At 47.0% G+C, this 26,790-nt stretch overlaps 1 protein-coding gene across 1 annotated transcript in view; it reads right to left on the bottom strand.

Annotated features, from left to right (window-relative positions):
* The window catches only part of Cacna1f (calcium voltage-gated channel subunit alpha1 F), a 42,104-nt gene extending 17,468 nt beyond the window's left edge, over positions 1-24,636 (bottom strand). The window contains exons 1-26 of the mRNA XM_070039173.1: positions 24,612-24,636; positions 20,049-20,298; positions 19,145-19,250; positions 18,808-18,947; positions 18,194-18,336; positions 17,959-18,111; positions 16,550-16,746; positions 16,340-16,443; positions 14,009-14,199; positions 13,688-13,780; positions 13,497-13,590; positions 13,076-13,102; positions 12,788-12,948; positions 11,390-11,615; positions 9,284-9,491; positions 9,056-9,176; positions 8,864-8,945; positions 6,720-6,765; positions 6,501-6,552; positions 5,239-5,389; positions 4,946-5,075; positions 3,334-3,393; positions 3,105-3,211; positions 2,931-3,018; positions 1,878-1,985; positions 1,734-1,786 (exon numbers count right to left, since the gene is read on the bottom strand). Of these exons, the coding sequence (XP_069895274.1) occupies positions 1,734-1,786; positions 1,878-1,985; positions 2,931-3,018; positions 3,105-3,211; positions 3,334-3,393; positions 4,946-5,075; positions 5,239-5,389; positions 6,501-6,552; positions 6,720-6,765; positions 8,864-8,945; positions 9,056-9,176; positions 9,284-9,491; positions 11,390-11,615; positions 12,788-12,948; positions 13,076-13,102; positions 13,497-13,590; positions 13,688-13,780; positions 14,009-14,199; positions 16,340-16,443; positions 16,550-16,746; positions 17,959-18,111; positions 18,194-18,336; positions 18,808-18,947; positions 19,145-19,250; positions 20,049-20,298; positions 24,612-24,636 (3,116 nt within the window). The remainder of the gene's footprint in view (positions 1-1,733; positions 1,787-1,877; positions 1,986-2,930; positions 3,019-3,104; positions 3,212-3,333; positions 3,394-4,945; positions 5,076-5,238; positions 5,390-6,500; positions 6,553-6,719; positions 6,766-8,863; positions 8,946-9,055; positions 9,177-9,283; positions 9,492-11,389; positions 11,616-12,787; positions 12,949-13,075; positions 13,103-13,496; positions 13,591-13,687; positions 13,781-14,008; positions 14,200-16,339; positions 16,444-16,549; positions 16,747-17,958; positions 18,112-18,193; positions 18,337-18,807; positions 18,948-19,144; positions 19,251-20,048; positions 20,299-24,611) is intronic.
* Positions 24,637-26,790: the final 2,154 nt, after the last annotated feature.

Here is a 26,790-nt window from a genome sequence, read left to right as displayed (position 1 = left end):
AGACAGTCTGGATTCAAATCGTATCCTGTCATTTTTCTGCTATTTGCTCCACATCCAGCTTTTTGCTGGCTATTTGTAGAAAACAGTCTCTTGGATTTGTCTGCCTGGACTGGCTCTGAACTATGGTTCTCAGATATCAGTTTTCTGACTTGCTATCATTACAGGCATGAGCCATCCAGCACCCAGCAAGTAGCCAGATACTGTGCTGGATTTTCCATGCAGAAAACTTAGACTGTAATATAATTTTCTTTTTTTTTTTAGTTCCAGTCCTGGGGCTTGAACTCAGGGCCTGGGCACTATCCCTGAGCTTCTTTTGCTCAAGGCTAGCACTCTACCATTTGAGCCACAGCCTCACTTCTGGCTTTTTCTTTTAATGTGGTACTGAGGAATCAAACCCAGTGCTTCATGCATGCTAGGCAAGCACTCTACCACTAAGCCACATTCCCAGCCCCTGTAATACAATTTTCAAGCAGTGACTTGGCTTCTTCTCACAGCAACTCTACAAGATAGACACCTCTTTCATTCCTATTTTTCAGCTGAGATAAACTAGATTCCACAAAGCTAAAAAATGTTCCAAATCACATTAATCTCAGTAATATCTGGTTTCATGGCTCATGTATTTTTTGGGGGGCAGTATTGGGGTTTAAACTCAAGGCCTGGATGCTACATCTGAGCTTTTTTCCCCCCTCAAGACCAGCACTTTACCACTTGAACCACAATCCAACTTCCTACTTTTTGGTGGTTAACTGGAGATAAGAGTCTCATGGAATTTCTTGCCTAGGCTGGCAATCCTCAGATCTCAGCCTCCTGAGTAGGTAGGATTACAGGTGTGAGCCACTGGTGCCTGATCCATATTTTTATTTTTAAAATATTAATTAATTGCAGTACAGGGGGTTTGCACACAGGGCCTCATGTTTGCTGGGCAAGCATTCTACTCCTTGAGTCATGCCCCTAGCCCTTTTGCTCGCTGAACAGTAGGTGTGCTAAAATCACGTCTTGTTTCTGAGACGGGATTTTGCTAACATTTGCTTGGGCTGGGTTCATACTGTGATCCTTCTATTTACACTTCCAGAACACAACCCAGAGCATGGAGCACAGCCTAGAAAGGATGTCTCTAAAGAAAATCCAGGGACTTATAGGAAAGGCATTGCTTGGGGGCCTGGAGTGGTATATGGGTAACTCTGAGGAATATAGAGAGGGATCTTGGGAGGTCATGAGTATGGCTCTTTAGGCTTGATGATATCAGAAAGCTTCTGTAGTTCTCTCTCTCTCTCTCTCTCTCTGTCTCTCTCTCTGTGTTGGTGTGTGTATTGGTGTGTTGGTCTTGGGGCTTGAACTAAGGGTCTGGCCACTGTCCCTAAGCTTTTTCACTCAAGGCTAGCTCTCTACCACTTGAGCCACAGCTCCTCTTCTGGTTTTCTGGTAGATAATTGCAGATAATCTCACAAACTTTCCTGCTCAGGCTGGCTTTGAACCACAATCCTCAGATCTCAGCCTACTGAGTAGCTAGGATCACAGGTATGAGGCATGGGCACCTGGTAGCCACTCTAGTTCTTGGAGAAAGTTCTGGGAGGAGGGTGGATCTTGGATTTTGGGGGGAAATGTGTGGGTCTTAGGGAATTAAGGAAATCTTGGGGTTTTTACAGTTCTTGGGTGGAGGCTCTATGGGTTTCAGGGATAGGCCCCTATGGCCTCTTAGAGGGTTCCATGGAGGGCAGGCCTCAGACACTCACTTGCATTCTTTTGGGGTGTGTTTGGCTTCATCAGTACAACTGTAGAATTTCCCCTGTAGGGAGAGGATCACATCTGTCCAAGCAGGTTCCTCCTTCTCCCCTGCATTGACCCATGCCTGGTTCTCCCCACAGCATTTCCCCCACCTTGAAAAGTTGCACACCAATGCAGGCGAACATGAATTGCAGGAGCGTGGTGACGATCATGATGTTTCCGATGGTCCGGATGGCCACGAACACACATTGTACCACGTGCTGCAGGCAAACACCCCCGAACACATGGCCCAATGGATACCATAGGCCATGTTGACCATGTGGCAGGGCTTCTAATGATAGATACATTTCGAGGAATTGGGCTAGGGACCTTCAGTGACTGATCAGAGATGTGTGGTCAGAAACACATGGCCAAAAGTAGTGAGTGACATGGGTTCACACATGTGGGCACTAGCTAGGGACAAATGTTTGCTAGGCCTGGTGTTAGGGACCTAAATTAGATAAATGTGACCACTAGTAAGGAATGCATGGTCAATCACTTGTAAGGGAAAAATCAGTCCTCAAAGCTAGTAAAGAATGTCTGGCCATGCCGGGCGCCAGTGGCTCATGCCTGTAATCCTAGCTACTCAGGATGCTGAGATCTGAGGATCATAGTTCAAAGCCAGCCCGGGCAGAAAAGACCATGAGACTCCTATCTCCAATAAACCACCAGAAAACTGGAAATGGCGCTGTAGCTCAAGTGGTAGAGCGCTAGCTTTGAGCTGAAGAGCTGAGGGACAGCACCCAGGAGCAGAGTTCAGGCCCCACAACCATACCCCCACCCCCCCAAAACAAAGAATGTCTGGCTAGGTTGAGCACTGGTGGCTCATGCCTGTAATCCTAGCTACTTAGGAGGCTGAGACCTGAGGATCAGAGTTCAAAGCCAGCCCTGGGCAGGAAAGTGTGTGAGACTCTTTATCTCCAATTAACCACCAGAAAAGGTAAAGTGGCACTGTGGTTCAAAGTGGTAGAGTGCTAGCCTTGAGTGAAAAAGCTCAGGGACAGTGCCCAGTCCCTGAGTTCAAGCCTCATGACTGACCAGAAAATAAAAAAGAAAGAATTTCTGGTTTCATAGTGGGTCCAGACTATATGGTCATGCATCAGTGCAAAGGGCCACTTAGATGAGTGAGCCTGGGGTAGGGCAGGACCTAGCTGAGGTGGTCTTACCTTGAGTCCCTTGGCCCTATTGATGGCTCGGAGGGGTCGCAGTACTCGGAGAACTCGAAGAATCTTCACTACTGAGATGGCACTGGAGCTGGGGAAGGGGAGATCCTCAGTCCCTGACCCAGGCTGGTCTTGACTTTGGGAGAAGTGGAATGGGCAAAGGGATGTGTTACTTACTGGATGCCAAAAGAGATGAGCGATACACTGACCACAAGCAGATCCAATAGATTAAACCAGCTACGGCAGAAGGAGCCACGGTGCAGGAAGGCCCCAAACACTGTCATCTAGGGACCAGAGGATCATTAGGAGGAGGAGACATGAATTAGAGAGCAAGGCTTTGAGGGTAGGTGAGGAGTGTGTTAGGATGACAACTGAAGATATGTTGTGGGGGAGGCTCATTAGTCACCTTTAGTAGAATCTCCACAGTGAAAATGGAAGTGAAGGCATAATCGAAGTACCCTAGAATCTGGGGAGGGGGTGAGAAAGAGGGGAAACCACTGAGTCATGAGAGAAGAGAATAGAGGTGGATTATGTGTGTACACCTTTTTATATAAGCTTTATCTTTTTTTTTTTTTTTTTTTTTTTGGTGCTAATCCCAGGACTTGAAATTAGGGCCTGGACACTGTCCCTGAGCTTTTGTGCAGAAGGCTAGTGCTCTACCACTTGAGGTATAGCTCCATTTCTGGCTATTTTTTGCTAGTTCTGAGGCTTGAACTTAGGGCCCGGGCACTATCCCTGAGCTTTTTTGCTCAAGGCTTTCACTTGAGCCATAGCTCTACTTCCAGCTTTTTGGTGGTTCATTGGAGATAAGAGTCTCATGGAGGGGCTGGGAAGGTGGCTGAGTGGTAGAGAGCTTGCCTTGCAAGCATGAGGCCCTGGATTTGATTCCTCAGCATCACATAAGAAAAAAGAAAAGAGCCGGAAGTGGCACTGTGGCTCAAGTGGTAGAGCGCTAGCCTTGAGCTGAAGAGCTGAGGGACAGCGCCCAGGCCCAGAGTTCAGGTCCCATGACCAGAACCCCCCCCCCAAAAAAAAAAAGTCTCATGGATTTTCCTGCCTGGTTTGGCTTCGAACTGAGATCCTCAGATCTCAGCCTACTGAGTAGCTAGGATGAAGGTGTGACCCACTGGCATCTGGCTAGCTTTACCTTCTCTACCTCTTAATATCCTGAAGACTTTTCTACAAGCCAAAAGGTTTGCCCATTAGAGTTTATACCTTTAATTTGAACTCCTCTACCCAATTACGTTAGTGTCCTTGGGCCTACTTAATCTCTCAGCACAGCTCCCTATCCCTCCCCTCCATCCCCGGTTAAACCCTGATCCCCTCTGTTTGGCACTTTCCCAAGTGAGCTACATACATGGTAAGGGCTGCTGCTTCAGTGGAAACCATTATTATTGGGGCTGGGAAGGTGGCTCAGTGGTAGAGCGCTTGCCTTGCATGCATGAGGCCCTGGGTTCGATTCCTCAGCACCACATAAGCAGAAAAAGCCGGAAATGGTACTGTGGCTCAAGTGGTAGAGCGCTAGCCTTGAGCTGAAGAGCTGAGGGACAGCGCCCAGGCCCAGAGTTCAGGCCCCCCGACCAGACCCCCCCCCAAAAAAGAAAGAAACCATTATTATTATTATTGGCAGTCATAGGGCTTGAACTCAAGGCCTAGCCCTTGTCCCTGAGCTTCTTTATGCTCAAGGCTAGCACTCTACCACTTGAGCCACAGCACCACATCCAACTTTTTCTGTGTATGTGGTACTGAGGAATTGAACCCAGGGCTTTATGCAGACTAGGCAAGCACTCTACCACTAAGCCACATTTCCAGACATCATTATTATTTTCTAATTATTTTTAAGCATTTGTGCAAAGGAGATTCAATCCAACATATCATTTTATGAGTATAACACATCTTGATCAATGTCACCCCTTTAGTAGTCATCATTATTGATTCTCTTAGTTTAATAAGGGTGCTTCTCCTTGTATCCACTATGGTCCTGGCTTGTATCTTCCCCTACCTTCCCATAGGCTTACATGGTTTCGGAAGGAGTGAGCTCGGATGGGATCCTCAGCCGCCAGGGACACACTGCTAAGGATGATGAACACCAAGATAAGATTGGTGAAGATGTGATGATGGATGAGGGTGTGGCAGGCCTTCCTCAACCTGAGGAGTAGGGAAAGGGCTGTGGTTAGATGCTGGGACCACAGTGGTGGCTGAGATAGCCCAAGTGATACAGCAGAGCCCCTTTGCAGCCTCAGTAGCTCCCTGGATCTCCACCTGCCCTGCCCTCTCCTGCCTTGGTCATATTGCTGCTCCCAACACTCACGGGTTGGTTTGGCTGAGGCAGAAAAAGGCACTGCCCTCAGGGATGGGTACCACTTTCTCCTTGGGTACAACTTCCTGGAGAAGTTCCACACGCCCTGCACCTTCTTCCTCCTCCTCCTCCTCTTCTTCTTCTTCCTCCTCCACGCCAGGCACTGGACAAAGAAGCAAAAAGAAAATTCATTGAGAGGACTTCATGTAAAGTAATTGGAATGGTGCTTGTCATGTGGCAAATTCTTGCCGTTCCCTGGCAGAATGGCAGCTGCTTGGGAAAGGGATCTTAGTCTGTTTGGTTTAATGCTATGTGCCCAGCCCAGAGAAAAGTGTCTGGGACCCAGGCCAGTGAATGTTGTATATGCACATAATTTGGTAACAAAGGTTCTGAGAACCAGGTGCTTGTGGTATCTAGCCTGAGACCCAAGGATCTTGGTTTGAAGCCAGCCCAGGCAGACAGATCTCTGAGACTCTTCTCTCCCATTAACCAGCAAAAAAGCTGGAAGTGGAGATGTGACTCAAGTGGTAGCAAGCCAGCCTTGAGTGGAAAAAGGCATGTGAGACCCTGAGGTCTAGCCCTAGTATCCAGCACAATTTTTTTTTTTAAAAAAAAAGCTCTGAGGAGTTGTGTAGTAAAACAAAAATTACCTTCTTTAACCTCAATGTTTAAAAGTGTTGATGACTACACACTAAGCCTGTGTATTTTTTTTCAAGATCATCTTTTCATGTTGGAGATGGAATACAAACTCTTCTACATGTCAAACAAGCACTCTGCTATTGAGTTACACTTTATCCTATTTTTGTGCCAGTCCTGGGCTTGGGCGTTGCCCCAGTGCTTTTTGTGCTCAAGGCCAGCACTTTACCACTTGAACCACAGCTCCACTTCCAGCTCTTTTTGTAGTTAATTGGAGGTAAGAGTCTCACAGACTTTCCTGCCTGGGATGGCTTTGAACTATGATCCTTAGATCTCAGCCTCTGGAGTAGCTAGGATTATAGACATGAGCCACTGGTGCCTAGCAGTCCTTGTTTTTTTTTTTTTTTTTTTTTTTTTCAGACAGGTTCTTGCTATGTAGCCCAAGTTGGCCTTGAACTCAAGATCCTCCTGTCTCTAATTCGTAACTGCTGGAATTGTAGGCATATGCCACCACACTTGGTGCCTTCAGAATGATCTTGGAAAAAGTTGTTCCCCTGAGAGGAGGGTGTTTGTGGTCAGGAGCTATCTGCCTGGGTTCTATTCTAAAGACCCCACATACCCTCCACCTATCTACTTGCCTGCTCCTTCACTCTTTGCACCATTCCCTTCTTCCTTCTCCCCATCAGGGACCTGAAGAGAGGAAGATGGGAGTTATTCATGTTGGGGAAAATATATAGGATGCATGGGAGGAATTCAATAATGGAAAATGGCTTAGGCAGAGGATAGGTATTAAAGCCACAAACAGAGACAGGTATGGGGGAAGGGAAATGTTGGCAGAGCCCAGTCTTCTAACTCACCAACCCGCCATTCTCCTTGGGGGCATTCCCTTCACTGCTCTTCTCTCTGTGTGAAGAAATTGGGGAGGAGGTGAATGCTGCAGATATTAGCAGATGGGCAAAGTTTGGAGAGGTCATTATGAGCAGAATAGACCTTTTGTTGGGTTCCCTACAACATTCCCACCTCCACTCTTAACACACACACCCCTCACCCCGCAATCTGTTTTCACAGCATGTAAAATCCTGTCTTCCACATTCCTCTTCTAATACAACCTTCCCTTGCTCCCCTCCCCCAACCAAGAGCAAAAAGCCAAAGTCTTGGACTGAAAGCCACCAGGAAGAAGGAATGGAGTGAACAAAGAGGAGGATAGAAGGAGCTGAGGGTCAATCATAGGGAGAACAAAGGGCATTCTGGGCCAAAGTGAGAGCTTGAATATTTTTCCTTTCAGTACTGGGGATTGAACTCAAGGCTTTGTGCTTGCTAAGCACATTTGAACTATGCCTCTGGTTCTCATTACTTTTTTTTTTTTGTGCTAGAATTTGAGTTTGAACTCATGTTCTAGATGTTATCCCTTAGCTCAAAGTTGACTCTCTACCATTTGAGCCACAGCTCTACTTCTGCCTTTTTGTTGATTAACTGGAAATAAGAGTCTTACAGGCTGGGTGCTGATGTCTATAATCCCAGCTACTCAGGAGGTTGACATCTGAGGATCACAGTTATAAGCCAACCCCGTTGGAAGAGCTGAAGATTCTTATCTCCAATTAACCACCAAAAAGCTAGAAGTGGAGCTGTAGCTCAAGTGGTAGAGCAGTAGTCATGAGTGAAAAAGAATAAGCTCAGGTTCAGCACTCAGACTGAGTTCAAACCCCAGGACTGGCACAACAAAAAAGAGTCTCAAAGACTTTCTTACAAAGTCTGGCTTTGAACCACAATCCTCAAATGTTTGCCTCAGCTAAGATTACAAATGTGAGCCATTGGTTTCTAGAATTACTTACATCTAATGTCTATCTAAGTCATATACTCATGTTTGTGTTTTTGCAATCAAATCTTAACTCCTGAAAAGGTAAGGTATGTGTCTATTTTGACCCCTGCACTCTCTGTAGCATCTGCAATGGGTCCCAGCACAAAGTAATTGCTTAAGAAATGCCTGTTCAGCACAGATGCCCTACAGCAGATTAGTGGATCAAAATATGAATTTCACACAGCCATTAGAGCAATAGTATGTCATTTTCAGAGAAATGGACGACCTAGAACAAATCATGTTAAGTAAGGTAAGCTAAGCTCAGAAGACAGATGGTGCATGTTTTCCCTCACATGTGGAAACTCGATCAAAAATACACCAGGACATGATAAATTATACAGGACTCTAGACATTCCCGCACAGTGAAAGCAGAGGAGGGTACTTTAGGAGAGGTACAAAAAGGTGCAATGCCTATGTGCACCTGATTATACAAAATAATATTTTTCAAAATGAACTCCAGGAAATGGAAACAAGATGGTTTTTTTCTTTGTTTCTGTTTCTGTTGTGTTTTCTTTTGTCTTGTTTGTACATTTATCTGTCCTTGAAAGGGTAAGTGGAGGCACAGAAATGGAGGGACAAAGGGTAAACAAGTGGATACTGGATACTATGTTGAAAATGAACTGTATAACTTGTGGGTGGAGATGGGAGGGAACAACTGGGATAGAACGAGAGAAGGGGTGATATTGACCCAAAAAGAAATGTATTCATGGGCTGGGAAGGTGGCTCAGTGGTAGAGCGCTTGCCTTGCATGCCTGAGGCCCTGGGTTCAATTCCTCAGCACCACATAAGAAAAAAGCCGGAAGTGGTGCTGTGGTTCAAGTGGTAGAGTGCTAGCCTTGAGCTGAAGAGCTGAGGGACAGCGCCCAGGCCCAGAGTTCAGGCCCCACGACCGGACCCAAAAAACAAACAAACAAATGTATTCATGACCTGATTTATGTCACTGTGACCCCTCTGTACATCACCTTTATAATAACATTAAAAAATTAAAAAAGAAAAAAATACCTGTTGAATAAATGAGTGCTAGAAGCTTGTATGTGAAAGTGGAGATTATTAGGGTGATTAGAGTTATCTCTGGTGGTGTGGGATGTGTGTGAGGCTCCCTAGTCAGGGAAAGACCATTTTGGAGGCAAAGCCAGAGCTCACCTGCCCTTGTCCTTGGTAGTGCCTGCATCTCCGCTGGCCAAGTTATCCACAGCAATGGCAAGAAACACATTCAACAAGATATCTTGGATGAGCTCAGGCTGCAAAGATGGGAGCCTCATTGCAGACTTCCAAGGACCCCCCTACCCACTCCCCAGCCCACTCCCAGCCAGCTCCTCAGAGCTCCAAGGATACAGTTTCCACAGATGAAGAGAATGATGAAATAGACGCACACCAGCATCCCTGGGAAGAAGGGGCCACCGTAGGCCATGATACCATCATACATAACCACGTTCCAGTCCTCCCCTGTCAGGATCTGGGAGTGGATAAAGAGTTACCACGAAGCTTGTTGGGACCTTCTGTAATTCCATGACACCCCTTCCCACCTCCCAACATACCCATCTCTGAGTCTCTAGGCTTCACCTGAAAGACAGTGAGGAGAGCCTGGGGGAAGGTGTCAAAGGTGCTTCGCTTGGTGTGTGTCTGGTCAAAGTTGAACTTGCCCCCAAACAGTTGCATGCCAAGCAGGGAGAAGATGATGATAAATAGGAAGAGGAGAAGCAGTAAGGATGCAATGGATTTCATGGAGTTGAGCAGGGATGCCACTAGATTGCTCAGAGATGCCCAGTGCCTGCAGCAGGGATATACAGGGCAGAGCTGGCATCCTGTCTACTGACAACCAGGAGCCAGGGTAGTGTTCCTGAGTCAATGGGAAGTTGGGCACTAGTAGTTCATGCTTGTAATCCTAGCTACTCAGGAGGCTGAAATCAGAGGATCACAGTTCAAAGCCAGCCTAGGCAGTAAAGTCTGAGATTTTTTTTTTGGGGGGGGGTCCGGTTGTGGGGCCTGAACTCTGGGCCTGGGCACTGTCCCTCAGCTCTTCAGCTCAAGGCTAGCGCTCTCCCACTTGAGCCACAGTACTACTTCCGGCTTTTTTCTTATGTGGTGCTGCGGAATCGAACCCAGGGCCTCATGCATTGCAAGGCAAGTGCTCTACCACTGAGCCACCTTCCCAGCCCAAGTCTGAGATTCTTATCTCCAATTAACAACCAAAAACCTGGAAGTGGAGCTGTGGCTCAAGTGGTAGAGCAACAACGTTGAGTGAAAAAGCCAAACAAAAGCACGAAGCCTTGAGTTCAAGCCCCCGTATTGGCTCATGCACACAAAAGTAAAAAGTAAAGTAGTCTGTGGAGTCAAGGTTAGAGGTGATTTGTAGGCTGGAGTGTGGTGAGAGTGAAAAATGAGGCAACTGCTGAGCTTCAGGTTCAGATTAGCATTAGGGTTGTCATGAGAGATGAGATTAGGATGCAGGTGTAGCTGGAAATTGATACAGCTAGAATTGGGTTTCAAGTTGGGACTGAGCTGTGGATGGGATAGTTGTTTGGAGGTGTGCAGATTTGGGATTGGATATGGAGCTGGGATAAGGTTGTGGTAGAGACTTTGTCTAGGAGATGAGATGAGAAGAGGTTGGGGGCTGAGGCAGGAAATGCACCTGGAGATAGGGTGAATGTTAGAAAGTAGGGATTTGTTTGAGGTTTGAGAATGGCATTGTACTTAGTAGTGATGGTTGAGTCTGGGAGTTAGGGATGAGGCGAGAAGGTGGGCTGGGCTTAGAACTGGATAGTAGGGTTGGAAATAGACCTGAGAGTGATGCACATTGGGGAGTTAGGGGTTAGAGAAGGTGTTATGCTTTGGGGATTGGGGATCAGTATGGAGTTGAGTTTGAATATAGCCTTGAGAGTAATGTTGGAGCCAGGCATTGAGGTTGAGGAAGGGGATGGAAATATAGTAGATTTTTCCTAATGGACTCTACTCTTCCCAAGGGGAGAAACTTTCACTTATTTTTTATTTTTTATTGTCAGTCGTGGGGCTTGAACTCAGTCTGGGCACTGTCCCTGAGCTCTTCAGCTGAAGGCTAGTGATCTACCATTTGAGCCACAGCGCCACTTCCGGTTTTCTGGTGGTTAATTGGAGATGAGTCTCACGGACTTTCCTTGCTGAGCTGGGTTTGAACTGCGATCCTCAGATCTCAGCTTCTTGAGTAGCTAGGATTACAGGCCTGAGCCTTATTTATTTATTTATTTATTTATTTATTTATTTATTTTTGTGTGCCAGTATTGGGACTTGAACTTAGGGGCTCAAGCTCTTGCTTGGTTCTTTCTGATCAAGTCTGGCACTCTAGCATTCAAGCCACATTTTAACTTCTAGCTTTATTTTCTGGCTGATCGGAGATGTCTCTGGAATTTGCCTAGGCTGGCTTCAAATTTTGATCCTCAGATCTCAGCCTTCCTGAATAGCTAGGATTACAGGTGTGACTTACCAGCACCTGGCTGAAGTTAGGAACTCGTGTCTGCTTTGATTCCTGGTGTTTCCCTAGGGCATAGACCCAGCACGCAGTAGGTGCTTAGTGTGTGTTTGCTAAATGAATGGTGAGGCAGATAAAATTCTCACTGGAGATGAGATACGGCAAAGCAGCTTGCCTACGGATTTGTATTTGGGGACCTAGTCTCCCCTCCCCTGAGTACACACCTGGTGACCTTAAAGATCCTGAGGAGACGCACACATCGGAGCACTGAGATGCCAAGGGGCTGCATGACCCCCACTTCCACCAAGGTGGTCTCCAGGATGCCCCCGCAGACCACGAAGCAGTCAAAACGGTTGAAGAAGGAGGAGACATAGACAGAGGGCCCCAGACCATACAGCTTGAGGAGCATCTCCACGGTGAACAGACAGAGCAACACTTTGTTGGCATACTCTGTTGGGAGAGTGGCTGGGTAACTAGGCTGGCCAGCTTCTGGGGTGATATGGGGAGAGTAGGGGTCATGGATGATCTTGGGGTAACCAGTATCAGGCTAGCCACAAGCTGGAGGTGGGGGGTGGGTGGGTCAGGCTTGGAAGGGCCTAGAGCTGGGGCAAGGAGTAGAGGTGGGCTTGGAGTCAGTGAGCTTCTGGGAGTTCAGGAAACCTTCAACTCAAGGGTTATGTTTTTCAGGTATGATGCTTGAACTCAAGGCCTGGGCATTGTCCTAGTGGGTTTATTTATTTATTTTTCAAAGCTAGCACTCTACTGCTTGAGACACACCTCCACTTCTTGGTGCTTAAAGAGTCTCAGGGGCTTTTCTACCCTGGCTGGCTTTGAACTGTGTTCCCTGGATTTCAGCCTCCTGAGAGTTGTGAGGTGGGAGCCACCTAGAGGTGTGAGCACTATTGCTTTCCTTTAACTTTATCTCCATCTTTTTATCTTGTATTTTTTGTACAGGAGATGAATCCCAGAGCCTGATGCATGCTAACCACATGAACTACTGAATTGTACTCCCAACCTTGAGTCTAAAGTTTTGTTGGGACTGAGGCTGGCTTAAGGGCTGGAGGTACAAACAAGCTCAGTAATCAGGTTTAGGGATCCTAATGAATAACATTACTTATTAAACATTCACTTACATATACAGCATTAATTTTATGGGAAGCCATGTGACACACTAAGCACTTTCCATTTGAAGCCACTTAATCCATATTGTGGATGAGGGAACTGAGGCACAGAAGAGTTAGCTTGCTAGGATATCATAATATTAGGAGCTTGAATTCTTGGGCTAGAGTGCTTGGGTTCTAATTTCAGGTCTGCTTCTCAACAAGCTGAGTCTCAGGACTTAACCCTCCAGCATCTTGGCGATCAGTACCTTGACTCTTAATTCACACAAGATTGTAGTGAAGAGTCGAGGCATGTGAAACGCTGAGAAGAGAGCTTTATGCATACAGCAAGTGTCATCTATGAGCGTAGGTGACATGGTAGGATGGGACAGGCTAATGTTTCTGCATTTATGCTAGCAGGAAGACAGTGTGCTATGGGACTCCCTAGACAATACTAGATTTGAACTTGTAGGGTGGAGGAAGCAGCGGGTAGGAGAGGGAGTAGACAGGCTGAGGGAGCACCTTGGGTCTGGGTGAGCCATAGGGGTTGTCCATGGTGCTCTGAGGCGATGGTCAGTGTGTTGAGGAAGACAAGCAGCAGTACGGCCCAGTAGCAGGCATTGGATTTCACAGCTCGCCGGCAACGAGCTCGGAGGCCCCGGTTGGCTCTGCGGAGGCGGCGGCTGGTAGGAAGAAAGTCTACCATTGAGATCACCTACATAAGCCTGGGGAGCCCAGGTCAGGGAGAACTTGGCAGTAGGAAGGGTCTCAGTCACAGGACCAAGGAGTTGTGAAACTTTACCAACTCACCAAACTCTGGTTTTCATGATCTTGTTTCTGGAAAAGAAGAGGAGAGGTAGCTGTAATAAAGGGATGAAAAGGATATGCAGATGGGCCTAGGGACTGAGATCAAGGTTTGAGACTAAAGCAAGGACTAGGGTCAGGGTCTGGGCTGGCCAGGGCTCAAGGGCTGAGGATTGCTGGGCACCAGTGTTTCCTGTCTGTAATCCTCACTGTTCATGTGGCTGAGATCTGAGGATCTGCTATCAACCCAGGTATAGAAATCTGAGAGATTCTTATATCCAATTAACCAGCAACAATCTAGAAGTGGAGCTGTGGCTCAAGTGGTAGAAAAAGCTAAGGAACAATGCCCAGGATACTGAGTTCAAGCACCAGTATCCACACACACACACACACACACACACACACACACACGGCTGGAGGTCCTCACAGGCAGCGTGTACAACTGTCCAGAGTCCCTTCTTCTTCATCCTCATCTCCTGGGGTGTCTGCCATTGAACCGGTGTCACTGGCTGGGAGGCTGGCTGTGGGTAAAGTGAAGACAAAGGTCAAGACCTGAAAACCCTAGGTCCTGCTTTTACTTTTTCTCCTCTTCCTGCCCATCTCTGGCTGGGCCCACACCATGGCTGCTGGTAGAGTGGGTTGAGCGAGTGGAGTGACTAAACCAGCGCAGACGTCCACGCCTCCTATTGGTCAGCTCAGATAACTGTGGCCCTGTGGAGACAAAAAAGGAAATTGAGGAGGATAACCTGAGATAGAGTTAGGACTATGTCTAGGGGAGGGGGTGCTATAGGGAATATTTGCATCTGAAGCTTGGTATTCTGAGCTAGAACTGGGGGTGAAGTCTAGAGGTATAGTTTGACTCTCAGGTAGCATTCAGGAGGGTGGGCTATATCTGGGGCAGGAACGGAGTAGGGAATGAGCCAGCTTGGGGTTGCCTACGATGGCCAGCTCGGCCCTCTTCGGCCATAGAACCAAAGTTGCCCTCTGTTGAGGGGTCCTCCAGGTCTAGCTCCTCAGCCTGTGTGATCCAGTCCAAGTAGCCTCTCAAGTCCTCTTCCATCTGCTGCTTCTCTCGAAGCTTCTGGAAGTCACCTCGTGCTTTTGCCTTCTCTCTCTCCTTGGAGAACTCCCTGGAGGAGGTGGAAGAGTAGGTGAGGGAGCCATCTCAGTACCCTCACCTTCACCATTCTAGCTACATGAGCCTCCTATGGGTTCCTTGAATGTACCAAACATATTCTAGCCTCTAAGCCTTTGCATTAGCTGTTCCTGTCACGTGGGAGGCAATGTCCTGAAATAGTTACATAGCCCACTCCCTCAACTTTGCCTCATTTATACTCAATATGACTCAGTGGTTGGGTGCTTGCTTAGCATGCATGAGGTCCTGGGTTCAATTCCTCAGTACCATATAAACAAACAAACAAAAAACAACAAAAACATGTTCTCAGTGAAAACTGTTCTGGTGCCTGGCTTCCCCCCACCTCTCACTCTCTTGCTCTCTCTTTCCCTCCCTCCCTTTCTTTCATTTTCTTTATTTCTCTCCTTCTGTCCTTCCCTCTTTCCTTTCTTTCTTTCTTTCTTTCCTTCCTTCCTCTCTCCTTCCTTCCTCCCTTTAGTCCTGGGGCTTGAACTCAGGGCCTGGGTGTGGTCCCTGAGCTTTTTTGCTCCAAGCTAGCACTCTACCACTTGAACCACACTCTTCTGGCCTTTTGATGGTAAATTGGTTTAGTCTCTCTGAATTTCTTGCCCAGGTTGGCTTTGAACTGTGATCCTCAGATCTCAGCCACCTGAGTAGCTAGGATTACAGGCATGAGCCACTGGTAACCAGCTCCTGTTACATTCTTTTGGTATGTTTGTGCTGGTACTGGGCTTGAACTCGGGGCCTTGAGCACTCATTTAGCTTTTTCACTCAAGGCTGGAGCTCTACCACTTGAACCGTATCTCTATTTCTGGCTTTTTGCCAATTAATTGGGAATAAGAATTTCACTAACTTTTCTGTCTAGGTGGCTTTAAACCAAAATCCTTGGACCTCAGCCTCCTGAGTAGCTAGTATTACAGGCATGATCTGCCACTGTCTGGCTCTCCTATTTTTTTTTTTTTTTTGGGTCCAGTCGTGGGGCCTGAACTCTGGGCCTGAGTGCTGTCCCTCAGCTCTTCAGCTCAAGGCTAGCGCTCTACCACTTGAGCCACAGCGCCACTTCCGGCTTTTTTCTTTTTTGCTTATGTGGTGCTGAGGAATCCAACCCAGGGCCTCAGGCATGCAAGGCAAGCGCTCTACCACTGAGCCAACTTCCCAGCCCTGGCTCTCCTATTATATTAATTCTAGAGCCAGTCCTGGGACTTGAACTCAAGGCCTAGGTGCTGTCCTTGAGGTTTTTTTGCACAAGGCTAGTCTTTCACCATTTGAGCCACAGCTCTATTTTGATTTTCTGGTGGTTAATTGGAGATGAGTCTCATAGACTTTTCTGCCCAGGCTGGCTTTGAACCGCAATCCTTAGATCTCAGCCTTCTGAGTAGCTAGGACTACAGGTATAAGCCACAGTGTCTGGCCACATATTACATTTTTTTTGTTGTGGGGCTTGAACTCAAGATGTTGGTGCTGTTCCTGAGCTCTTTCGCTCAAGGCTAGCACTCTACTACTTTGACCCACAGCTTTACTTCCAGTTTTTGAGTGGTTAAATGGAGACAAAAGGCTCATGAAGATTTTTCTGCAGGGGCTTGTTTTGAACTATGATCCTCAGATCTCAGCCTCTTGAGTAGCTAGGATTATAGGCATGAGCCGCTGGCGCCAAGTCCCTATTACATTCTTAAAACAGTTTCTTCCATAGTAGATGTTTAAAATTAAATGAAGGAGCATTTCAGAATGTTTTTGAACGGATGGGAGTGTAGCTTAGTGGTAGAGCTCTTGCCTAGCATGCATAAGAAAAAAAATTAACAAACTTCTTACTAGATTGATTTTAAAGATGCCTAGGAGTTTTCTGACATACAAAAAGAAGCAGAGTTTTTGGAATGTGGATCGGTGGATCGGTGGAGCGGTGGCTTGCCTCTCATGCATGAAACCCTGGGTTCAATTCCTCAGTACCACATCAACAGAAAAATCTAGAAGTGATGCTGTGGCTCAAGTGGTAGAGTTCTAGCTTGAGCAAAAGAAGCTCAGAGACAGGCCTGAGCTCAGGCCTTAGGACTGGCAAAAAAAAAAAAAAAAGCAAAGGAAAGGGCTGTAATGGGGAGGGGACTGCAGAAGTGGAAAGATAGAATGTCTAGGCTTCTCACCCACTCAGGACACCAAGCACAAGGTTGAGGACGAAGAAGGACCCAAAGATGACAAGGCTGACGAAGTACACCCAGGGTAGCTCATAACCCATAGCATCCTGCATCTGGAAAGAGACAGCATACTTCCCTCAGGGAATATAGACAGCCCACCTGAACTGAAGAGGAAGGCAGGTTCCCCTTTTGAACTGTGTGCTTGCTTGTTCGTCTCACCCAGTAGAGTACATCAGTCCAGCCTTCCATGGTGATGCACTGAAAGACGGTCAGCATGGCAAAGAAGAAGTTGTCAAAGTTGGTGATGCCACCATTGGGCCCAGGCCAGCGCCCTCGGCACTCAGTCTGGTTCAACATGCACACCCGACCAGAGCCTGAAGATGCACAAGGCGATGGATCCTCTTCTGCCTCTACATCTATGGAAAAAGTGGAGGTCAAGGCTATAAAGCATGGCCACTAGCAGGCTATGAGAAGAGAGTTCCTGGTATTCAGGAGCCCCTCATAGAAAGTTTGACTCAGAAGCCAGGTACTGGTATATCATGCCTGTAATCCTAGTTACTCTGGAGGCTGAGATCTAAGGATCAAGGTTCAAAGCCAGCCCAGGCAAGAAAGTCCATGAGACCCTTATCTCCAATTAACCACCAGAAAATTGGAAGTGGCACTGTGGCTCAAAGTGGCAGAGTGCTAGCCTTGAGCAAAGAGAGCTCAGGGACAGTGCCCAGGCCCCAACTTCATGCCCCATGGCAACAACAAAAAGAAAGAAAAAGAAAGTTTGACTCAGGAGCCTAGAGTTTCCTAAGGCATGGGCAACCCATAGCTCCACCTCTGGAGCCAAATTCTCCTTGGGAAAGCTGAGAATATCACCAGTAGGGATCTGCTGGGCGCTGGTGGTTCACACTTGTAATCCTAGTTACTCAGGAGTCTGAGATCAGAGAATCTTGGTTTGAAGCAAGCTCAGGCAGACAAATCTGAGAGACTCTTATTTCAAACTAACCAGCAAAAAATCTGTTAAGTGGAGGGAAGTGGAGGTGTGGTTCAAGTAGTGGAGTGCCACTCTTAAGAAGAAAAATCTAAGCAAGGGTATGAGGCCATAGATTTCAAGTCCCAGTACAGATGTGCATGCATACACACACACACACACACACACACACACACATCACTCTAATGGTGTGAAGCATGCACATGGACCATGGAGTATTGTGAATTTCAAGAGTCTACTGAGGGTAGAGCTTGAACTGAAGCCAAGATAAAAGGTCAGTTGTGAAGGAGGTAGTCTTAGCTACAGAGCAGGGTCTTGGCTACTATTTGAGTTGTATCTCCAGCTCTGCTTTTTTGCTGGTTATTTTGGAGATACTCTAGTGAACTTTTCTGTCTGGCCTGGCCTTAATCACTGATCCTCTAGAGCTCAGCCTCCTGAGTAACTAGGGCCTGAACCACTTGTGCTTGGTTTGAAGCAAAGTCCTCAATATAGGGGTGAGGCTTAGCTATCCATGGGTAGCTTGATGTGTGTGCGTGTGCGTGTGCGTGTGTGTGTGTGTGTGTTTGTGTGTGTGTGTGTAAATCTTGTGAATTTCAGTGTGTTTCCTTCAAAGAAGTTGTTAGGATTCAAGGATGGTGAGCTGACTGACCAGATCCCAGGAAGTAACACGTCTTGTGCATGCGTCCAAGGAACAGCTCCAATCCAATAATGGCATAAATGATAATGACGAAGAGCACCAGCAGTGCGATGTGCAGCAGAGGCACTAGTGCCTTCATGATGGAGTTGAGAACTATGTGCAGACCTATGGGGAGGTAAACGTGGGTCAGCACAGCCCCACCGTCAGCCCCACCTTCACCCCCAACCAAGAGAAGCCTGCCACTTACTCGGGACTCCAGACACCAGTCTCAGTGGCCGCAGCACCCTAAATGCCCGCAAAGCTTTCACATCGAAGCCCCCTGGCTTCCCTCCAGTATGTGGGGCATCGCCTGGTCGCCCAGGTCCCTGTTCCAGCAGCACGCTAAAGAGCCTGACGGTGAAGCATGGGAAGGGCAGGGAGAAGTTCAGGTTTTGGACTTCATCCCTCCCTTCTCATCAAAAGCACAAATCCATTACTGGAAGAACAAATGACTGTAACTATGCTCATATCCCTAATTCTGGCTAGCGAACAAGATAGCGTCACTTCCCTGAGCTTGGAACTTTTTTTTTTTTTTTGTCAATCATGGGGCTTGAACTCTGGGCCTGGGCGCTATCCCTCAGCTCTTCAGCTCAAGGCAAGCGCTCTACCACTTGAGCCACAGCGCCACTTCTGGTTTTCTGGTGGTTAACTGGAGATAAGAGTCTCATGGCCTTTCTTGCCATGGCTGGCTTTGAACCGTGATCCTCAGATCTCAGCCTCCTGAGTAGTTAGGATTACAGGCGTGAGCCACTGGCACCCGGCTTGAGCTTGGAATTTAACGGGGCTAGGGTTAGGAAGTCCCCACTCTCCGAAGATGCGCACCCAACCACGACGATGATGAAGTCGAGTAGATTCCAGCCATTGCGGATATAGGCGCTCGGGTGGAGCACCAGCCCATAGGCTACGATTTTGAGCACAGTCTCCACGGTGAAAATGACCAGGAATACGTATTCCACTTGCTCCTGGGGACAGAGCCAGGGGCGGGAAAGGAAGTCCAGTTATTTGGAGGCAGAGTCAGAGTCCGTTCAGGTTGAAGAAGAAGGCACATATTCTGGAGGGTCGGTGGGTAGGTCAGAGAGGGGCAGGGATTGGCTCGAAGGCTTGAGGTGTGACTCTAATAGGCTATAATCTGGCCAGGGACCAGGAGGGCGGGACTCACCAGATTGTGGTTGGCAGTGTTGGAGTCGTCCTCTGGGAAGGGGATGTAGACCCCTAGGGCCACACAGTTGGCAAAGATGGTCAGCAAGATGAGGATGTCAAAAGGTCTCAGGTAGACACAGTCAAGGACCCAGGCAGAACGGCCTTAAAATACCCATGTTCCCTTGGGGGCCCTTCCCACCTAGTGCTGACCCATGGCTTGTAGATTACTGGTCATGATATTCTGCAATTCTCAAAAGCTTGACTAGAGCTTTGACTTTGACCACCTCTCCCCACTAGTAATCATTCCCAACTCTTGCTTTGCTTTCATCTTTAATTTTTTTTTTTTTGCCAGTCCTGGGGCTTCAACTCAAGGCCTAGGCACTGTGTCTGAGCTTATTTTGCTAAAGCTAGTGCTCTACCACTTGAGACAAAACTCCACTTTAAGCTTTTTAGATGGTTATTTGGAGATAAGAATCTCATGGACTTTCTTTCCTGGGCTGGTTATGAACTGCAATTCTCAGGTAGCCTCCTGAGTAGCTGGGATTACATGAGTGAGCCACCAGAGCGTAGCATTTGTGAGTATAAGTGTGTAGTCTGGGTTGGCCTTGAACAGGAAATCCACCTGCTACAATTTCTCAGGAGTTGTAATTACACACATACAGGTTTGCAATACCATATCTGGTTTAGTACTTGACTGGACCTCTCCCCTCCCCGCCTTTTTTGTTGCTCTGTTGGGGATGGAAACCACAGTCGCTTGTTAGGCAAACATCCTACCACTGAATTACACCCCCGTTCCAGGAATTCCCTGTCCCCAGCTTTTGACTCTTGACTCCTGGTGACTTGGCCCCTTTCCATTCCAGTCCTGATCCAATGTTTGATTGTTGGTACGCTGGTGGCCCTTACCACTGAGGCTTTTAGGATACTTCCATTCCACTATGCTGATGCAGGACCGACGAAGGGGATTGGCTAGAGTGAGGCAGAAGAGTGCTCGAGGTGATCTCTGGGCACTGGCTACTGCCACTGTTTTATGCTTATTGTGTTGTGTCCTTCGCTTAGGAGTCTCTAGGCCTGAGGTCCCACTGATGTCGCCTCCTGTGGCTGGAGGGCCGGGACAAAGACCCCATTCAGGACCAGGGCCTATCCCATTGGCTGGACTGGGTTCAGAGGTGGTGTCTGTGCAGAGAAACAAAATCATAAGGGGACAGGACATTGAGGCAAGCACAGCTACTTTTTTTTTTTTTGGTCGGTCATGGGGCTTGAACTCTGGGTTTGGGTGCTGTCCCTCAGCTCTTACAGCTCAAGGGGAAGCGCTCTACCGCTTGAGCCACAGCACCTCTTCCAGTTTTCTAGTGGTTTACTGGAGATTAGAGTCTCACAGACTTTCCTGCCCAAGCTGGCTTTGAACCGAGATCCTCAGATCTCAGCCTCCTGAGTAGCTAGGATTACAGGTGTGAGCCACTGGTGCCCAGTGACATAGCTACTTCTTACTTGATCCTACTCCTCTATCTGAAGGAGGGAGAGAAGAGCATGAAAAATTAGGAGAATTGAGGGGCTGGGAAGGTGGCTCAGTGGTAGAGCGCTTGCCTTGCATGCATGAGGCCCTGGGTTCGATTCCTCAGCACCACATAAGCAAAAAAGAAAAAAAACCAGAAGTGGTGCTGTGGCTCAAGTGGTAGAATGCTAGCCTTGAGCTGAAGAGCTGAGGGACAGCGCCCAGACCCAGAGTTCAGGCCCCATGACCGGACCCCCCCCCCCCCAAAAAATTAGGGAGAATTGAGCATACTTGGGTTAAGGATTGAAGGGTAAAAATTTATGTTGGGCCGGGTACCAGTGGCTTATGCCTATAATCCTAGCTACTCAGGAGGCTGAGATTGGAGGATTGAGGTTCAAAGTCAGCCCAGACAAAAAAAGTCCTAGAAACCTTTATCTTTAATTAGCTAACCAAATGCCCAAGGTAGAGGTGTGGCTCATGTGGTAGAGTAATAGGATTGAGGGAAAGAGCTAAGGGGCAGTACCTAGGCTCTGAGTTCAAGCCCCAGTACTGGCACACACACAAGAAAGACATGGTGTTGGAATAAAGATTGGTGCGGTAGGACTGGGAATGTGACTTAGTGTAGAGTGTGCCTGTCTATCATGCATGAAACCCTTGGTTTGATTCCTCAGTAGCACATAAACAGAAAAAGCTGGAAGCAGAGCTGTGGCTCAAGTGGTAGAGTGCTAGCCTTAAGCAAAAGAAGCTCAGGGACAGTGCCCAGGCCCTGAGTTCAAGGCCCAGGACTGGCAAAAAAAAAAGATTGGTGCAGTAGCCAGGTGGGTCACATCTCTAATTTTAGCTATTCAGGAGGCTGAGATCTGAGGATTACAGTTTGAAGCCAGTCCAGGCAGGAAAGTCTGAGACTTATCTCTGATTAACCAACAAAATCCAGAAGTAGAGCTGTGTCTCAAGTAGTAGAGTGCTAGCCTTGAACAACAACAAGCTCAGAGACAAGGCCCAGACTCTGAGTTCAAGCCCCAGGATTGGTGCGCGCGCGTGCGCGCACACACACACACACACACACACACACACACACACACACACACACACTCACAATTGGTGTGGAGTGAGATTTACAAAATATTGTCATGTAGTGGGCGTAAGTTTATATAATTGGATACAAATTTAAGGTTAAATTGGAATGGTGGGTTTTAGGTTGGTGGAGTTGAATTTAAATGTAGGTGAGAGTGAAGTTTGACTAATATTTATGGATACGACTAGGTATTTGAATGAATTGAGATTAGAATTTGAAACAAGGATAGAGCTGAAATTGAGTTTTGAGTGTGATATGAGTTTTGCTTTGGGATTTTCAGCTAAATCCATCTCCATTTCCTATGGCCTTGTTTCAGCCTCTGAGGGTCAGTAGGTTAGCCAGGTTAAGACCCCGAGCTATCCGAGTTTAAATCCTGACTGTACACTCTGAAGCTCTTTGACATCTTGAGTAAATATGCTATCTCTCAGCCTTTTTTTCTTTCTTTTTTTAAATTTTATTTTATTTTATTTGAGAACATACTGTACAGAGGGGTTACAATTACATGGGCAGGATAATGCATACATTTCTTTTTTTTTTTTTTTTTTGTCGGTCATGGGGCTTGAACTCTGGGCCTGAGCGCTGTCCCTCAGCTCTTCAGCTCAAGGCGAGCACTCTACCACTTGAGCTACAGCGCCACTTCCGGTTTTCTGGTGGTTTATTGGAGATAGGAGTCTCACGGTCTCTCCTGCCCGGGCTGGCTTTGAACCACGATCCTCAGATCTCAGCCTCCTGAGTAGCTAGGATTACAGGCGTGAGCCACCAGCGCCCGGCTTGCATACATTTCTTACCAAGCATTGCAGCCTCCTCCTTTGTTTACCCTTCACCTCCCTTCCCAGCAGCCTTTTTTTCTTATATGTATAATGGGGATGATAATATTGGTACTTGCATTATGGTGGCAGTATAAGGATTAAATGAATTCAGCATTCAGAAGAATACCTGGCTTGGGCTAGGAATGTGGCTTAGTGGTAAAGTGCTTGCCTAACATGCATGAAGCCCTGGGTTTGATTCCTCAGTACCACATATATAGAAAAAGCCAGAAGTGGTGCTGTGGCTCAAGTGGTAGAGTGCTAACCTTGAGCAAAAGAATTCAGGAACAATGCACAAGCCCTAGTTCAAGCCCCAGGACTGGCAAAAAGAATAAAATAAAATGAAATGCCTGACTTGCAGCATTATTCCTATTTTAAAGACTGGGAAATTGAGGCAAAAAGGTTAAGTGGCTTGGTGAAGTCTATAAGTCAGAAGTCAAAACTAGGTGGTCACTGGGAGTCATGGCTTACATCTGTGATTCTAGATACTCATTAGGCTGAGACCTGGAGGATCCTGTGTTGAAGCCAGTCTGGGCAGAAAAGTTTGTGAGATTCAATAAGCAAAATGCTGGACTAGAGACAATGGCTCAAGTGGTAGAATGCCAGCCTTGAGCAAGCAAGCTGAGTGACAGATCATGGCTCTGAGTTTAAGTTTGGGTATCAGCACAAATAAAACAATACCAACAGCATACACAAACAGAAACAAAACCCAGTAGGCAGCCTGACTCCCAAAGCCTTCCCAGATTACTATCATGATCAGGTGTGGGTTCTTGTTCTGTATGTCTTTTGTAAGAAGGGTCAGAGACAATACTTACTAACAGTCTGGCATCTGGGTGTTGAGGTAGGAGTTAAGTGAATTTAGAGTTCAAGATGAAGTCTGTAGCTGGGCGCCGGTGGCTCATGCCTGTAATCCTAGCTCAACTGGAGGCTGAGATCTGAGGATCATGGTTCAAGCCAGCCGGGGCAGGAAAGTCCTTGAGACTCTTATCTCCAATAAACCACTAGAAAACTGGAAGTGGTGCTATGGCTCAAGCAGTAGAGTTCTGCCTTGAGCTGAAGGCGCAATGGCTTGGGACAGTGCCCAAGCCCAGAGTTCAAGCCCCACCACCACCAACAAAAAAAAGATAAAGTCTGAGCCAGGGCTGGGAAGGTGGCTCAGTGGTAGAGTGTTTGCCTTGTACGTGTGAGGCCCTGGGTTCAATTCCTTAGCACCACATAAGCAGAAAAAGCCGTAAGTGGCGCTGTGGCTCAAGTGATAGAGTGCTAGCTTTGAGCTCAAGAGCTGAGGGACAGCGCCCAGGCCCAGAGTTCAGGCCCCACCACTGACACACACACACACACACACACACACAGACACACAGACACACACTCACACACACACCCCACACAAACACACACACACACACACACACACACACACACACACACACACACACACACAGTCTGAGCCAGGTGCTGTTGGCTTATGCATGTAATCCTAACTACTCAAGAGGCTGAAATCTGAGGATTTGTGCTTTGAGGCCCACCTAGGCAGGAAAAGTCTGTGAGACTCTTATCTCCATATAATCAGCAAAAAGCCAGTAGTGGAGCTGTGGCGCAAGTAGTAGAGTGCCAGCCTCAAGCAACAAAGCTAAGGGATAGAGTGAGAGTAGAGTATGAGGCCCTAAATTCAAGCCCTAGTATGGGCACACACACAAACAACCCCAAAACCAAGCCAACCAACAAAGCAGATGAACAACAACAACAAACAAACAAAAAACAAGCAGGGTTTGAACTCTCAGGGGGGATGATGGCTCTTGTTGGTAGGGTTTGTGTTAGGTAGGGTACAGTTTGAGGCTGAATTGGTGTTAGAGTTGGTGTGGGCACTAGGAAAGGGGTCAGGGTAAGGACTGAGGTTGGTTTCATTTAGGAACAAAGGTTGTGGGTGGGTCTGAGGGGACATAGGGGACAGAATCTGGGTCAGGCTGAGTATCCCCCCTCAGATGGCTAAGAGACTGTGTTTGGGACAAAGCTCTCTGAGGGTAGTAGGCTCCAGGAAGAGGGTGGGTCAAAAGGATGAGGGTAGAGCAGAAGCTTGCTCCAAGGGTCTGCATGGGTGGATGGCTGCTCTCACCTTTCCCGCCTTCAGATTCCGACATCCTCCTCTCCAGGTTGAAGGGCCATCTGCATGTAGCCCCCCTTTCTTTCCCCAGCTTTGAGGGGATTAAGGTCATGGGGCGGGGCAATAGTAGTGCCAGTTGGGAGTGTAAGCTAGACACAAATGGGACATGATTAAATGTTTACCGAATAGATATCCACATTAGTCCGAAACTAGAATAAAAATGTATGATTTTCTAAGAGTATTTGAAATTTGAAGTAAGTAGGGGAAACCTAACATATGTGCAATATGTCTGGAAAAAACATCCCATATTAAATATTAAAGGAGACCTAAATACAGAAAAAAATACATGTTCTGATTGAAATACTCAATATCGTGAGTTTGTCAGTCCTTTCCAAAGTGATGTAGAGATTCAATGTGATTCCAAAGAAAATTTCAAAGGATTTTCCCATGGAATATGACAAACTAATTCTGAAATGTATATTGATGAAAGCCAAAATCTTGTGAAAAGATCAAGATGCCATATTTGATATCAAGCTCATTATAAAGCTGCGGTAATTAAGAACAAAATATAGTTCAGAAACTGAGCCATATATATATATATATATATATATATATATATATAATATATATATGATTTGCGACAAGTTTTGGCACTACTGGGTAGTGGAGAAAAATAGCCTTTATTTATTTATTTGTTTGCTTGTTTCATGCCAGTACTGAGGTTTGAACTCAGAGCCTCACATTCTCTCTTGGCTTTTTTGCTCAGGAGCTGTGCTCTACAACTTGAACCACAATTCTACTTATGGTTTTATGCTAATTAATTGGAGATAAGAGACTCATGGACTTTTCTGGCCCTGCCTGGTTTTGAACAGGGTTCCTTAGATCTCAGCCTCCTGAGTAGTTAGACTTAGAGGCATGAGCCTTTTTAAATCAGCATATATTAAGAATGCAAGTTGAACTTTCATTGTGACCTTTCCATATATGTATACAATGTATTCTAATCAATCTATCCCCCTCTATCACTCTCCCTCCCCAATTTCCAAAAACAGTTGCAATATTTTTCATGTTCCATTTTCTTTTTCTTTTTTTTTTTTGGGTCCGGTTGTGGGGCCTGAACTCTGGGCCTGGGCGCTGTCCCTCAGCTCTTCAGCTCAAGGCTAGCACTCTACCACTTGAGCCACAGCGCCACTTCCGGCTTTTTCCTTTTTGCTTATGTGGTGCTGAGGAATCGAACCCAGGGCCTCATGCATGCAAGGCAAGCGCTCTACCACTGAGCCACCTTCCCAGCCCTTCATGTTCCATTTTCATACATGCAAACTACTGCTTCAATCACATTCATCATACGTAGTTCATTCTCCTCAGACCAACCTCTGCCACTAGCACCCATCTTCCCAAGTGAGTATATAAGTTTTTTTTAACACAGTGTTTACAAAATTATTTGCTGTGTTATTGTTCGTTGGAGTGTATATCTGTAACATGAAACTAAAACATATATTAACTGGATGAATACTAGTAACTATAACTCTCAGTGTTTTGTTTTGTTTCTTCTTTGAGACAAAGTCTCACTGTGTAGCCCAAGGCTGACCTGAAACTCTTAATTCTCCTGGGTCAGCCTTCCCAGTGCCAGGATTACAGGCATGTGCCACCACATAGGGTTTACATGGTATGCTTTCTTACTGTACTATGTGGCAGGCACAGAATACAATGTGCTTTACATAAAGATTTTCTGATTGTTTAGTCAGGGTCTTTGTGTGTAGCGCAGGCTAATCTTTCTGTCTCAGTCTCCCAAGTACTGGGATTCTGGGTGTGCACCACCACACCCCATTTAGTACCTGTTTTAATCTTTGGAATGAGGTACTAGCCAGAGTCCCTTATTGCCAGATAAGGAAAGCAAGACACAGGAAAGCAGTCGCTTTGTGTTAAAACTCCAGCCCTTCATTTGGACATTCTTTATAGCCTAGAAGACGAATGCTGCCCTAAATAAAACCCATCTTGGTCCCTTTCTTCCCCACCCAGCACAGTTCCTTTTCCGCCGGGAAGAGCCCGACTAAGGCTTCCAGCAGCGATTGCGTCTTAAAGTCTGCGCGCGCACATTCACACCCCGCCTCCAGGCAGCCTGCCCCAGCCCGGCTTGCTCAATGGAACTACACTTCCCAATCCTCCCCGCGCGGCCATCGCGAGTCCCGAGCAC

This window comes from Dipodomys merriami, unplaced genomic scaffold, assembly GCF_024711535.1.
Source record: "Dipodomys merriami isolate MVZ:Mamm:240054 unplaced genomic scaffold, mDipMer1.0.p SCAF_3, whole genome shotgun sequence".
NCBI lineage: Eukaryota > Metazoa > Chordata > Mammalia > Rodentia > Heteromyidae > Dipodomys > Dipodomys merriami.
Note: the sequence above shows the minus strand (reverse complement) of the source record. Positions and strands in the feature narration are given on the sequence as shown.